We start from the raw sequence: 14,504 nt of genomic DNA on the forward strand, positions 1-14,504 counted from the left end.
GTTTTTTGTTTTGTTTTGTTTTTTATTTTGGAGGAAGGGGAGTTTTTATAAATCTTGGATGTAAGAGACCAGTCAACAATCCAGAGAGAAGTTTTGGAGAGGCTACACCATAACTCTTTGTGTAGTCTATGCTACAGTCAAACTGACCAGCCAGTGGTTTACCTACTCTTCACCTCTCTTTCCTAAACTTAGCTCACCCAACAATGCCTACCTGAAGTTTCTTGGGATCTTCCTAGTCTGTCCCAGCTTCCTCTTCACTCATATTGCCTCAACTTCAAAAACAATGAAATCTTGTTGAGGGCAAGAACTCAGTTTTGCCTTTGGAGCCCAGGAGCCTAGCACTTCCAAAGATTTAGGAGGGACTTCAGTGTTTGGCAAAATAAATAGAAAAGTTTTCTTCCTGGAAAAACTCAGATCAATTCAGTGATCAGCAAATAAAGTAAGGCATTTATTCAAGGTCAAGGAATTGCAATTTGGGATAATACACTGGCCTATTCAGACAGGGAGGCCCAGTGAGGAAAGAGAGGAGAGGGTTCTTATAAGGCACGGTCATGGGAAATAGCATGGAGGGTGGATAGCCTGGATACACAGAGTAGCTGTACTACAGGAGGGAAATGTTGAGGAGTTACAGAAGCAGTCACAGGAATGTCCCTGGGTTAGCTTTGCCAGGTGTTCCAGGAACAGGGGAAGTTGGAACTTGCTGGGATATAGGTGAGTTTTCTTGAGGGCAATTAGGAACTGCTGGTTGGGGCAGGGCAGAAGACCAAGGGGTTCCCAAGAGTTTGACAATATTGAGGATAGGTAGTGTCTTTGCTGATAATTATATACCACTTAATGGACTACAACCCAATTTATATGCAAAGGGGGAAGAATTATCCCCATTTTTTGGACTCAGGAAACTGAGGCATAGATAAGTGCTACATTAAGAGCCAGAGAAACTGGATTTGAATTCAGGCTCATTTGCTACTCTCTGTGACCTTTAACAAGTCGCTTGATTTCAGGCCCTTCCTAGGTCTTAATTTCAATATCCACAAAACAAGGGAAATTGATCCTAGCTCTGAAGAGTAAGACTTAAATACAAAATCCTCTCATTCCAAACCCATTGCTTTACCCACTACACCTTAGCTATTTTATAAGGGAACCCAATCTAAAAAATATGAAACAACGGTAAAATGAGTTGTTGCCCTACCCAAAATGCAAGGTGGGCAGCCTATACCTAGTCTTCTACTAATGAGTATTAAAATCGAGAGACCCTTTGATTCAAGGCAAGGGATTTTCAGGGATAGGAAAATGAAAGATACATCTTGGTAAATAGGCAACATGTAATATTCAGAAGAGAGCAGAATGTCACCCTGGAGAATGATCATCATTTGGTAATATTATGATTGGAAGCATCAGTGGTTTGGTGGGTAATCTGGTCAGTCTGACAGCATTTGCTGTGTATCCCTATGTATCAAACCTGGTCAAAGGAAAGTTTTCTAAGCAAACATTTTTAGATTAAAGGGGCCAAAAAAGACTTTAGGCATACAGAATGGGTGAGAACCTTGTTAATATCTCTAGCTTTATGGACAGTTGGTTTTTAAATTCTAAGACCTTCAAGATCAGTTTCACTTTATCTTCCTTGTTATCAGAAGAATATTATGCACAAGGTGGAGAAAAACGCTGTTTAATGAGAAAGAGAAGCCTAGTACAGAATGGAGAATGAATGTCGAAATGGCTGCTGAAAAAAGATGGTTTTATGCCATATCTTACCTGGTTATAAACAAACAAATCTCTACTGTTATCACTCTTAGAACAGGGGACTAAGTATGAAAACTGGGACTGGATCATTTGATTCAGCAAATTACAGTATGTATTCTCAACTAAGAACTCAAAAGCAACAGCCCTAGCATTTCTAAAGCACAGGTAGGTGGTGCAATGGTTATCATCTTCTAGAGTTCAAATCTGGCCTCAAGCATTTACTAGCTCTGTTTCCCTGGGCAAGTCACTTAACCTCTCTACCTCAATTTTCTCATCTGTATTATGCGTTGGAGAACTAAATGACAAACCAGTGTTTTTGCCTAGAAAACCCTGGAGTCATGAAGAGTTTGAAATGACTGAACAACAGCATTTCAAACATATCAAACCGATGATTCCTAATTTGTTAGGAATTGTCAAGGAGTTCTGAAACAGATTCATACAGATGAGAGCTTTCTGGGCTCATGAAATTAAAAAAAAAAAAACAAACCCTAAGTAGTAGGATTCCTGCTGATGGGCAGGAAAGAGATGTCTAACCTCTTCTAAGGATGATGAATTCTACAAAAGGGAAGGCTGTCTGCCCACAGTGTGGATTCATGATGTCATTCTGAATACTGAGAAGTCCAGGAACTGGGAGTCAAGCCTGACAAATGTCAATTTTCTCCTCTTTGTAATGAAGGGCTTGGACCCGGTCGGTATCTTCTAGTCTGAAGCGGTGACTCCAGTGATAAAAGATCAGGATTCTGTTTTGCATTAAATAAAATCAGTTGTTATTCCCTGCTCCATCGTCTCTTTAGATTCAATTTTATGATTAAAAAATTAGAGTAATTCATTTTTTACTGCATTGATTTCTCACTGCTTATCTAAATATGCTTTCCTTAGAGAAATTTTAAAATGAGTTATTACCAATCAGTTAGCAAACATTTATTAAGTGCCTATCATGTACTAAACAATGGGGGTATAAATATAAAAAATAAAACAATCCCAGTTGTAATGCTGTGGGCCAACAAGTACCAGTCAAGGGGAACAACCCCACTACTGCTTCAAACATCATCTAACGTGTGAAGATTGTTATGGTCTCCTACAGTCAGTCCATTTGTCCTTTGAAATTGTCTTATGTTTAGAACACTACTACAGTTACTTCTAAGAATCAAGGAAGCAATTAAAAAATTTTTTTTTGCTTTAATTTATTTGGAGGGCAATTGGGGTTAAGTGACTTGCCCAAAGTCACACAGCTAGTAATTGTGTCAAGTGTCTGAGGCTGGATTTGTACTCAGGTCCTCCTGACTCCAGGGCTGGTGCTCTATTCACTGCACCACCTAGCCGCCCCAAGGAAGCAAATTTTGAAAAAGCTCCGAAGAACCAGAAAGCCATTTCTTCAGTGACTTTCAGAATACTTTTTACCTGTCTTCTTTGTGCTATACATAACTCAAACAGCAACTTTCTTTCCCTTCAGCAGAGTGTGATTAAATTAAATGGTCATTCCTTTTATCCTTACACTCCTCTCAAAAGTTACCGTCTTGAACTTTTCCTAGTGCATAATAACGAAGCATGGAAAACAAACTCCTAGACAAATTGAGAGGCCTCTGCTTTCCTCATCTCCCACAATTTCCTTCTCAAACAGGAATTATTCTTTTCTTTGGTCCATTAACTTCTTCCCAGTTGACAAGGTGTCCTTCTGTAGACACAATACACCAGCTATAATTCACCTATTTCTTTACACTATTCTTAAATTCTGCCCTGGACTCTGTCTGGCTCCAAAAAGTTGTGTATCTTCTGACCCTCACTAAATGGAAACTAGAGCATCAGATTACTTTTTTCCCCAGAGCAAGGGGAAAACAATGGGGCCCAAAGTCTTTTACATGTTAAAACCTTACATCACTATTGTAAATTTAAAGGCCTTAGCTCAGTATTTAGAATTGCTTAGAGGAGGAAATGTAATCATGACCTCTGGTATCAGGGACATAAAGTTAACTTTCCATTAAAGAAGACTCGTACTTTATAGAGAACAACAAAAGTCAGAGTGGAATCTTCAACTCTTCCCAAAATCAAATAAAAATAAAAAACATGGCCCCTCACAATTAGTTTTTAGTTTACAGAACCCATCCTTCTCTTGGAAACAGAGTGGGTTCCTGGACTCCCCCCTAAGTAATGATCTCATTTGCAGCTTTAGAAGACAAAATTCCTGGTTCTCACCAACCTGCTTCCAAAATAAGAGAGCATGTTTTTCCCCCAATAGCCTGGAGGTCTAGATAATATTTTAATGGCCTTATTTTGGGATGAGGAACTTTGTAAACAACTTAAGTGACACAACCATAGACAGTTCGTCTGTATACTTATTGAAAACAGAAGGTCACTGGGGAGGTAGAAATCCCAGATGTAGCTGAGGCATGTGACAAAGTTAGGAAGCAAAGCCAACTCTGGCTCCCTGACAAGAAACACTTACTTTGGACTCTAAGTTTTGATAATGTCCTCAAATGGTGATGTTACCTTCTCTGTGGGAAGGGGACTGAGAAATATTTGTAGACAGGTGAATAAGGACAGGGAACTCCCATCCCCGAAAGAGCTCAGGAACCTGGAGCCAAAATTAGCTTAAGCAAGACAGAGAGCACTGCTCCTTCTCTATGGAACATGGGCAACCTTGTGAATACTGATTTTAGGCAGCAAAAAATGTCGTAGTGGACAGCAAGAAAAGTGAGAGAAGGGCAGGGGGTAGGAATGAAAGACTGATTTCCCGGTAGTTGAAGTTATGCAATTTTTATGTTGTCCTTATTCTAGAAAAACAAAAAACTCCTTAACATTTGATTAAGAAAAGCAAAATAGTAGCAGAGGTGAGAATCTAAATTAAATTTTGAAGACAAAAATAAAGAGGATAAATTAAAATGTCATTAGGTATTGTTTCCTTTCACGGGAAGGTTTAATTCACTAAAAAAAAAAGTCTCAAATACAGTCCTGGACAAACAGCATTTCATTTTCCTACTGAGAGAACAGATCAGCAGGAAGTCTGACACTTAAAGAACACAACAATGAGAAAGTATGCTAGGGTTGGAACGCTGCATAACAGGAGAGGAAAATAGACAGGATACCATTTAATATCAGTAAATAGATGAACATTTACCATTTAAGGTAATTCCTCACTGTGTGAGAGCTAAAGGGGTCCCTGAACACCATCTAAGCCATCCCAATCACCTCATTTTACATTTAAGGAAACTGAGATATGTTTTTTTTTTTTTTTTTGGGGGGGGGGGGGAAGGGGAGAGTTGTCAACCATTTTCCCAAGGTCACATTGCTCAATTCTTACTAGAAGAGCTGGGGCTAGAATCCAGGCTGCCTTGATAACATTATCTCAGCTCTCCACCAAAAATAGGTTTTGTGTAAAACCGTTCAGTAGTCAGTTTGGACAGGGGCAGGTTCCTACAGGCTGCTCAGCTATTCCTCCTGGGATTTACAGGTCAAACTAAGAGAGCATTCTGCTTGTGATCCAAGTAAGTTTAAAGCTCAGCAGCAACTTCAAATGTTAAAACACAGCTCTCAACATCAGGTCAAACTCTGCCTTCTGTATAAGGCCTTTCCCCCTAAGTTGCTATCACTTTTTTCTCTAAGATGACTTTTCCATCTGCTTCGTGTATGTGACTATTTACAATAATTTACATACTGTCCCTCCATTAGAACAGAAGCTTCTTGAAGACAAAAATCCTTTTTGCCTTTCTTTTATATTTGCAGTGTTTAGCTAGTAACTGGCAAACAGTAAAGGCTTAATAGATGCTTGTTGGTGACAGACGGAGTTTGGTCCCAGGAATAATCAACCAGTCAGTTCACTGGCATTTAATTAGAACTTACTATGTGGCAAGCACAATGCTCTGTGTTTATTGTGTGCCACAAGCTATGCTGTGCTTTGAGACTACAAAGAAAAAGTACCTCATATTTTTAAAATTGTAATTTTTCCCCCAATTCACAAATATTTATTATCTTTCCCTTTCACTTCACTCTCATAGCAAAAGAAAGAAAAACAAAACTCTCATAACACATATGCATAGTCAAGCAAAATAAATTACCTTACTGGCCATGTCCATATAAATTTTACGTCTCAAACTATATCCTGAGTCTATCTGTCTCTGTCAGAAAATAGGTAGCATGTTTCTTCATGAGCCCTCTGGAATTATGGTTGGTAACTGTTGATCTGAGTTCATAAGTCTTTCAAAGTTGTTTGTCTTTACTATATTGTTATTACTGTATAAATTCTTCTAGCTCTGATCACTTCACTCTGCATCAGTTTATATAAGTCTTCTCATTTTTTTTCTGAAACTGTCTTCCTTATCATTTCTTATAGCACAATAGTATTTTATTACATATATATGTCATAATTTGTTCAGTCATTCCCCAACTGATGGGCATCTTTGAATTTCAAATTCATTGCCAACTATTAAAAAGAGCTTTTATATCACTATTGTTGTACATGAGTTCATTTTTCTCTTCCTGTGATCTGTTTAGGGTATAGGTCTAATAATGGTATCACTAGGTCAAAGGATAACTGCAATTTAGTACAGTTATATATTGCTTTCCCAAATGGCTAGACCAATTCACAGCAAGGAACTCACATTCCAAGAGGGGAGACAACATACATAAATCATAATGTACAAACTAAGTACAGACCTTAGAGAAGATGGTATTAGCAGCTGAGAAGTTCAGGAAAGGACTGACTCCTAGAGAAGGTAACACTTGAAGTGAGTCTTAAAGGAAGCCACAGGGGAGGCTTTACACAACCAGTGTAAATTTGTGGAGAGGAGAGATGGGAGTGTTCTACATGGATAGATCACAGAGTATGTGGAGAGGAGCAGAAACTAAGATGATTGGAAATGTAGAAAGGTGCCAGGTTGTGAAGAAATTTAAATGTTAAACATAGGAATTTTGATCCCAGGGAGCCAAGTAGTAATACAGTCAGACCTAAGTTTTAGACCTATGACCCTGGCAGCTGATCAGACAGTGGGACTAAAGCAGAAAGAGATTTGGGGTAGCAAGACCAATCCGTAGATCGTTAACATAATGTAAGTAAGAGATGATGAATATGTCTGACCTAGGGTGCCGGCTGAAAGTGAAGAGAAAGGGACACAAACAAGAGATGGGAAGTCAAAGTCAACCAGCATTTAGTAGCTGCCTGTCTGTGAAGTGCTGCAGATACAAAGAAAGGCGAAGAGAAGCTCACAGTCTAAATGAAGGGTAGAAATGGCAAGATCTGGTAAAGAATTGGAAATGTGGGGTGAGAGAGAGGAATCGAGGATGACAGTGAAAATGCAAGCCTGTATGAATACATTGCATTTAGATAATTAAATCCCACAGATTCGATCAATAAGATGATGAGATCACCAAATGAGAGGGTATAGAAAGAAAAAAGGACCAGGAAAGAGCCTGGGAGGACATCCACATTTAGTGGGCATGGACCAAAACAAACTGGCTTCCCTCATACCTAAATTGGGTAACTTCAAATGGCAATTCAAACTCAAAAACTTTTACACTGGGGGAAAAGAACCATCACCTAGTTACACATCTCTCTACATTTTGCTAGGCTGGTCCTCCCAAAGCAATGGAGCACCACAGATTTTAAGCTGGACAGGACTTTAATTTAACAAAGTACCCAAGGTCACAGAGATAGGCTGCAGAGCTGGGACTGAAAGTCAAGTAACCCAAATCCTCTGACTCCAAATCCATACACTTTCAACTGTCACACAAACTCGTGCACATCAAAGCCAGTTCCATGTTGAAAGCCTTTCCAAATGATTTTTTGTTTTTAGTTTTATTGATGTATTTTGTTTATATTTTACAAATATTTACAGTTTGGTAAGACCTGGACTGGCTTGTGCTTGGGTGACTTGGACTTTGACAATTTAGGGTCACCTCTATGCTACAGTAAAACAGCCAAAGATCTTGGTCTTCTAAAGAACACAAACACCACTCCCATTCCCCACCTTACTTCCTTTACTTTAAATAACTAGGTTTATCAACTTAATATAATGCCTTATTATTATTCTATATCATGATCTTATTGTGATAATGCCTTTGCCCTCTTTTTTTTTTTTACTCCTAGAGTAGCTGGCATCTTCCTTATTTTTTTGTTCTTCTATAACTGCCTGATAGCAATCTCTTCTATCAAATTCCGTGGGTGGATTCCTTGCCAAGAAACATGAATTTCCAAACTGAGATGCAAAGAAATTACCACAGTGCAACACTTATCTAGTATTTTAGGGGCTGGGGGACTGATTCTGCCTGAGTACATTTTTAAGATAACTGAAATGTAGTCAATCACAAAAACATTTTTAGTGCTGGATAGGACTTCAAGTTGCCATCTAATCTAACTTATAAACCAAAAAAGAGCCCCCAAATCCCCTTCACTCCCTCCCAATAGAAGATTATCCAGTCTCATCCTGGAGACACTCAGACTACAGGGCAGCCCTTTCCACTAAATGAACTACTTCTCATCTCCTGTGGTCTGGGAACCCATTTAACAGAGATTGACAAAAGTGGTAAACCAGTTTTGAATAAAGACTTCAATGTCACTATAAGAGTAAAGTACATAGGAGAGGACTTTGTGCCTTCAGCTGAAGTTAATCAGAAACATTTTATTTTACGCTTAGTTTCTAGTTTTTGGCTATGCTTTAGATAGTTGAGGTTGCCAGAGAATGACCTTTGAAATTAAGCAGTTTGCCTGCAGAGACAGTGAGTGACAAGATCTAGTGAGAATAATCATTCTAAACTCTAATTGTTCCATATGGTGCTGCAGAAATATAATTGAACTTTCTCTCAAATCATCTCTTTTATTGTAGTCTACAATAGATTTCTAAAAAGTGTTGGCATATTTATTTATTCACTAAAGTCTCAAAATAGGTTTGAGAGGGAGACAGGGTAGGAATGATTGTCTCAACTTGATAGGAAAGGAAACTGGGTCTCCAAGAGATTAAATGGCAGGTACAAGGTGACACAGAAAATAATGGTAAACAATATTAATTGTAGTAAAAGAGTTGATATTTACATGGTGCTTTAAGATTGGGAAGGCACTTTTTACACATTGATCTCATTAAAGTCTCAGAGCAGCCTGAGAAAGGGGAGTGAGTGGAATGGGTACAGGAACTACAGGTATTATAATTCCCATTATGAAGATGAAAAAACTGAGAATCAGAAAATTTGAAACCTCACACCATATAAGCCCCAGGCTAGTGGAGATGTCTTCCTTCCCACAGTATAATACTGTCCTTTTTTCTTTATGGTAGAAGTAACCAAAAGAATGTACATCAGGGTGTGTACACATTATACCCATACAGCTTTCTCTCTCTCTCAATGGATCTTGGCTTTCATTCAAGTAGTGTTTTGCAATTACAAAGGAATACACACACAGACACACACACAAATACATATATGTGTGTGTCCTCATTTATTTTAAAATAACTCTCTGAGATACAGAGTAACGAGTATTGCTACAGTATGGTCCTTTTGTTAAGATATACCTCTAAAAAAAGTAACTCATTACAATCAATGTTATCAGAAGTTAATAAAGTAAATTAATTTATGTTTTTATCAAATATCAAATCTAAATCCCACAGAAGTAATCATATTTCACATAATTTATGTACATAAGCATATATGCATATCTGTGTACTTGCATACATTCAGACACACAGATATACATACACGCAAATCTATATACCTATATACACCGGGACCTATATAGGGTGTCCCAAAAGTCTTAGTGCAATTTTAAGCTTAAAACATCATCTCTCTCTCTCTCTCACACAAATGGATCTATGATTTCATTGGTTCTAGAAAACACTATCACTGTGAGGACATTTCCACTACAAATAGAGATTAGTCTTGGAAAGCTGCCTATGGCATAGGAAGTTTCAGGTGACTGAACAAGTCTTTTTTTTAAACAAGTATAAATTTAAAAAATTTTAAAATCTACTTTATAACGTAGAAAAACTGGACCTATGATTTCATTACTGTAGAGAGCTCCTGATGAGAACCTTTCTCTACAAAGATCTTGCTCTGAAACATAACTTTGGAGAGCTGCCTAAGGCAGTGGAAGGTTAGGTGACTTGGTCTTGGCCACATATCCAGTTTGGGGGACAGGCAGGACTTGGAGCCAGGTCTCTTTTCTCTGAATCCTGCCCTCTATCTATCTCTCTATCTAATCTATCTTTCTATCTATCTATCTATCCATCCATCTATCTATCTCTATATCGATCTCTCTATCTACACACACATATGTATATGTAGACGTATGCATACAGAGATAGATACATATATGTATGTGTATAGAAAAATGCTAATTTTTCCTTCCCTTTCCTTTTCTCAAAAATGACAAACTAATCAATATAAAAAAAATCATAAGAAATAATCATTGGCAGCAGGAAAAAGGTACAAAAATTACTCACCTGCTTGCTAGCTGGTTGATTCTGAGGTAAAGAGCTTGTCGTGAGAACAGGAGAATTAGTGGGGCTGCAAAGTTCAGGAAATGGATTTGGTATGGCGGGCAAAGACGAGGTTCTAAATTGTTGGTCTTCTTCCTGAAGGCGCCTGAAGCAAAAACAAAACTGTACATGAACAAATGAACATCTTAGGCCCTGACAAGTAAGGATCACCCCTCTGGAATACCAAGATAGCAGTCATACACGCTTATCATTCACTGTCCATTCTACCCCACCCCATTCTGTTCCAAACCTTCTGATCTCTCCTCAAGCCTCCCATAACATTCCTTCCCTTTCCTTCTCAGTCAAGAAATCTGCCTCATACCCTTACTGAGGTAACCCCAACTTGAAGAACAGCCCTTTTCATAAAAATCTTGGATGTTGCTGCTATACCTTTATGAAGAGAATCTTGAGAACTGAATGTTAATTGCTCAGGGAATGTGTATCTCTGTGAAATACTTAGAGAATTTCTTTCCTGAGGAGATTTGGATAGTTAAAAAACATAAAAAGAGTCTAATCTACAATTAACTATCATAACAGAATGAATCTGTGAAGGACTTAGTTGTCATTTCTGAGTGTTTTGATGGACATTTTGAAATAACTCAGTTATACTCTTATTCTGTGGGAAAGACATACTAATGAGAATTAGAAGGACTGAAATTTAAGAATACCTCAAAGGACCCAGCTGCATCAATTGAAGCAATACATTTTAAATCCATAAAGCAAAGCAAAGAAATAGGATAAAATTATAATTTCAAAATAAAGTCATAATAATTTTTTTAATTAATTCATTTGATCCTTCTGCTATTAAAGGCTCAAACTACCATCCTGAGAAAATTCAACACTGGACTGTGATTTGGGTGTTTTGGAGTAGTCAAAAGTGATAGCCATTAACAGAGGTGATTGGCTGTAACCTTTCTCACATCTAATACACTGATGAAAGATTTATATATTTATTGATAGTATTTGTTACTATTTTATAAATTACATGGTTAATAATGCTGATGTTTGTCTAAGACAAACTACAATCTACAATCCATGAACTAGTTTTTTTTTTTTTTTCCCAATTAGAAAAAAATCTTAGAAATGTAAAGGGTTTGGGGGATGAGGTGGAGAGTAGGGAAAGACCGATTCTCCTCATCTTGCCCAGATTGGAAGTACAGCAGCTCTCCACAGGTCCAATCCCACTGCTGATTGACATGGCAGCTTTGACCTGCTCAGTTTTTCTGATATGGGCCATTTTGCCTCTCTGGGAAGTCTGCTGGCCCCTGCTTCCAGGGACTCATCATATCAGTGTCAGACTTAGTGGGAACACTTGGTTTTGGCCTCGCTGCAGCTCTGAGCTCCCAACCTCAAGAGATCCACCAGCCTCAGTTTCTCTCCATAGCAGGGATGACAGGTGTGTGTCACCTTGCCTGGATCAATAATTGTATCTCAATAAACTGGATTCCTTTATGATGCTATGCATTTTATTTTATGAATTTAAAAACATTCTGGTAAAGGGTCCATAGACTTCAACAGTAAGATCAAAGAAAGGTTAAGAATCCCAGGTCTAAGACTGTAAAACCAAGGTTGCAGACTAAGAGAGAAAGCATATTCATTCTCTCTCCCTCTGTTTTCTATTATATGGGAAAGACGGGGATTCTACTGTTGGCCAATTAAATCACTTAGTGTTTCTCAGTTTCTTTAGGTACCCTTCCAACTCTGTGCATTTATGTATATGCAACTTTCCCCAGGAAATAGACTGTCCTACCTCCCCTGGTTTTCAAGAATTCTAATGTAATTAGACATCTCCACTATCTGTCCATTTTGGGAGACTCTTGTATCCCATGTCTACAATGAACTCCTTTCCCTGCCTATTGGAATCTTCCATCCTCTGACCAATTCATCCTCCATGAAGTTTTTCCCCAATCAGTGGCTCTCTCAAGTTTTGTGACTTTAGCTCATCTTCAGACTGAGGAGGCATCCTGAGAAGACAATGAGCTTCCTATGTGTAAACCCGGCCACAGACACCTATTAGCTTTGTAAGTCTGTGCAAGTGTATGTTCCACTGCTCCACGCCGTTTATCTCCTTAATAAAATGAGGAAGGTGGGCTCAGTGGTTCTGGGGGTTCCTTCCAGCTCCAAATCTATGATGCCAAGATCCTCAAAAGTTGAGAAGAGGCAGCATTGGCAGGCATCTAACTCAGCCTAAGGGCAGCTAGGTGGTGCTGCAGGGCTGGGCCGGAGTCAGGAAGACCTGAGTTCAAATGCTGCCTCAGTCACTTACTAGCTGTGTGATGCTGAGCAAGTCACTTAACCCAGTCTGCCTCAGTTTCCTCACCTATAAAATGAGCTGAAGAAGGAGCGGCAAACCACTCCAGTATCTCTGCCAAGAAAACTCCAGATGGGGTCATGAAGAGCCGGACATGACCGAAAATGACTCAACAACAACAATAACAAGAAACTCAACCCCTCCTGGTAATAAGCGAGACATTAATGTAATCCACAGCATCCTTGAGAGACAACCACCCAGATTATCTCTAAGTATGGGGGGCGCCTTACTATTTCACAAATGCAGTCCACACTACCATAGACAACTCTAGTAAGAAAATCCTTCCTAGCAATGAAACCAAATTTGTATTCTAAAACTTGAGAGCTCACCTCAAACATCCCTTTCTACCAGGAGCCTTTCTCAGCTGGAGTCAGGAAGTCTTAAATTAAAATCTGGCCTCAGGCATTTCCTAGCTGAGTTTTGGGGCAAGTCACTTAACTTTGGTTTGCCCCAGCTTCCTCAACTATAAAAAGGGGATAATAATTGCAGCTACCACCCAAGGTTGTTGGGAAGATAAAATAATATTTGTAATTCAATTTACAGACTTTAAAATGCAACATAAGTAGTAGCTATTATTATTTATAATTTCCCACATTCACCTTTTCCCCCTCTTTTCTCCAGTTATCTATTTTCATTCTTATGGCTCCCTCTACCATGTTTCATGATGTCTCAAAGATCATTAAAAATGATTCTGAAATCATACCAGCAAGTTAAACCAGTGAGTGACCTAGGGTGCAATTTAGCCAGACCCAGAGACTGGGGTTCATGTAAAATGGCTGTGAACCCTCTCACTATCTCTTCACTTATCTTGACTATAATCTCTTTTCAATGCTATCTTAACCTTTTTTAAACTGGAGCTGTTTTCCTTATTGGAGGAGACAGGAGAAATTACAGGAGTTAAGTAGAACTGCAGTCTCTCTGTCATTGCTTTAAAAAACATAGATCGTGACTACTTTTGTTTTTATGTCAACTAGATTCTCCTCTCTATTCCTTCAGATGGTCATATCTTTTTTTAAAAAAAAGTATTTTTCTAAAAGAAAGAAGAAAAAAATTCAGCAGAACTAATCAACATATCAACAAAATCTGGTATAGGCAATGTTATACATCTGTGGACGCCCACTTCTACAAAGGAGCAAAGAGGGATGTCTCCTCACATCTCTTTATTAGGATCATACACCTGTGCCTTTCATGTATTTTTTTCATCCTTCTCATGCATTCATTATGCTCAGTTCTTGGGTTTTTAAAAAATTCTAATTAATATCTTTTATTGTCTAAATTTTTCCCAGAATCTCTCCCCCTCCCACTAAGTCATCCCATATAAAAAAAAAAAAAAAGATTTTTTAAAGAAAAAAAGGTGAAAAAAATCAGCAAAAGCGAACTATGTTGAAGAAGTTGGAAAACATATGTAGTGTCTCAACCTGTGGACCTCTCTCACTTTTGCAAAAGAGCAAAGGTGCCTTCTCACATCTTTTCTTTAGCATCATGCTTGTTCCTTATAATTTTACAGCAAACTCTTGAGTATTTTGTGATTTTATTCCAATCATTTATATTGTGGTAGTGTATATTATGTTCCTGCCATTGCTAACAACACAGTAATATCTCATTATATTTATATACCACAATTTGTTTTGCCATTCCCCAGTGGATGGGCATCAACTTCGTTTGTTTCCAGTTGTTTGCAATCTATGAAAAAGTCCTGCTAGAAGTATTTTGGCATATATGAAGACTCTATTTTTGTCAATGACCTCACTGGCATATATACCTAGAGGTCTAATCTCTCAGGCACAGAGAGGACATTTTAGCCATTTTCTTTGCATAATTCCTAACTGCTTTTTAGAATGGTTGTAGCGATTCACGACTATTCTGTATGATCTTTTAACACTATACCATCTTCTCAAAGAAGTAAAACCATCTCTTCCTTTTCTTCATGCTAAAAATATTTTAAAAGTCTCTCTTATTATCTTAAGCATTTGTTGTACCTTCTATCAAATTATTAT

At 38.2% G+C, this 14,504-nt stretch overlaps 1 protein-coding gene across 3 annotated transcripts in view; it reads right to left on the reverse strand.

The window, feature by feature from the left end:
- GRB10 (growth factor receptor bound protein 10) overlaps window positions 1–14,504 on the reverse strand; it is a 282,686-nt gene that overhangs the window by 91,303 nt on the left and 176,879 nt on the right. For all 3 annotated transcript variants that reach the window (XM_069083706.1, XM_069083708.1, XM_069083707.1), the window contains one exon: window positions 10,161–10,302. In XM_069083706.1, coding sequence (XP_068939807.1) covers window positions 10,161–10,302 — 142 coding nt within the window. The remainder of the gene's footprint in view (window positions 1–10,160; window positions 10,303–14,504) is intronic.

This window comes from Petaurus breviceps, unplaced genomic scaffold (genome assembly GCF_028583685.1).
Source record: "Petaurus breviceps papuanus isolate PSGF00001 unplaced genomic scaffold, PetGlider_PUasm1.0 174, whole genome shotgun sequence".
Lineage (NCBI taxonomy): Eukaryota > Metazoa > Chordata > Mammalia > Diprotodontia > Petauridae > Petaurus > Petaurus breviceps.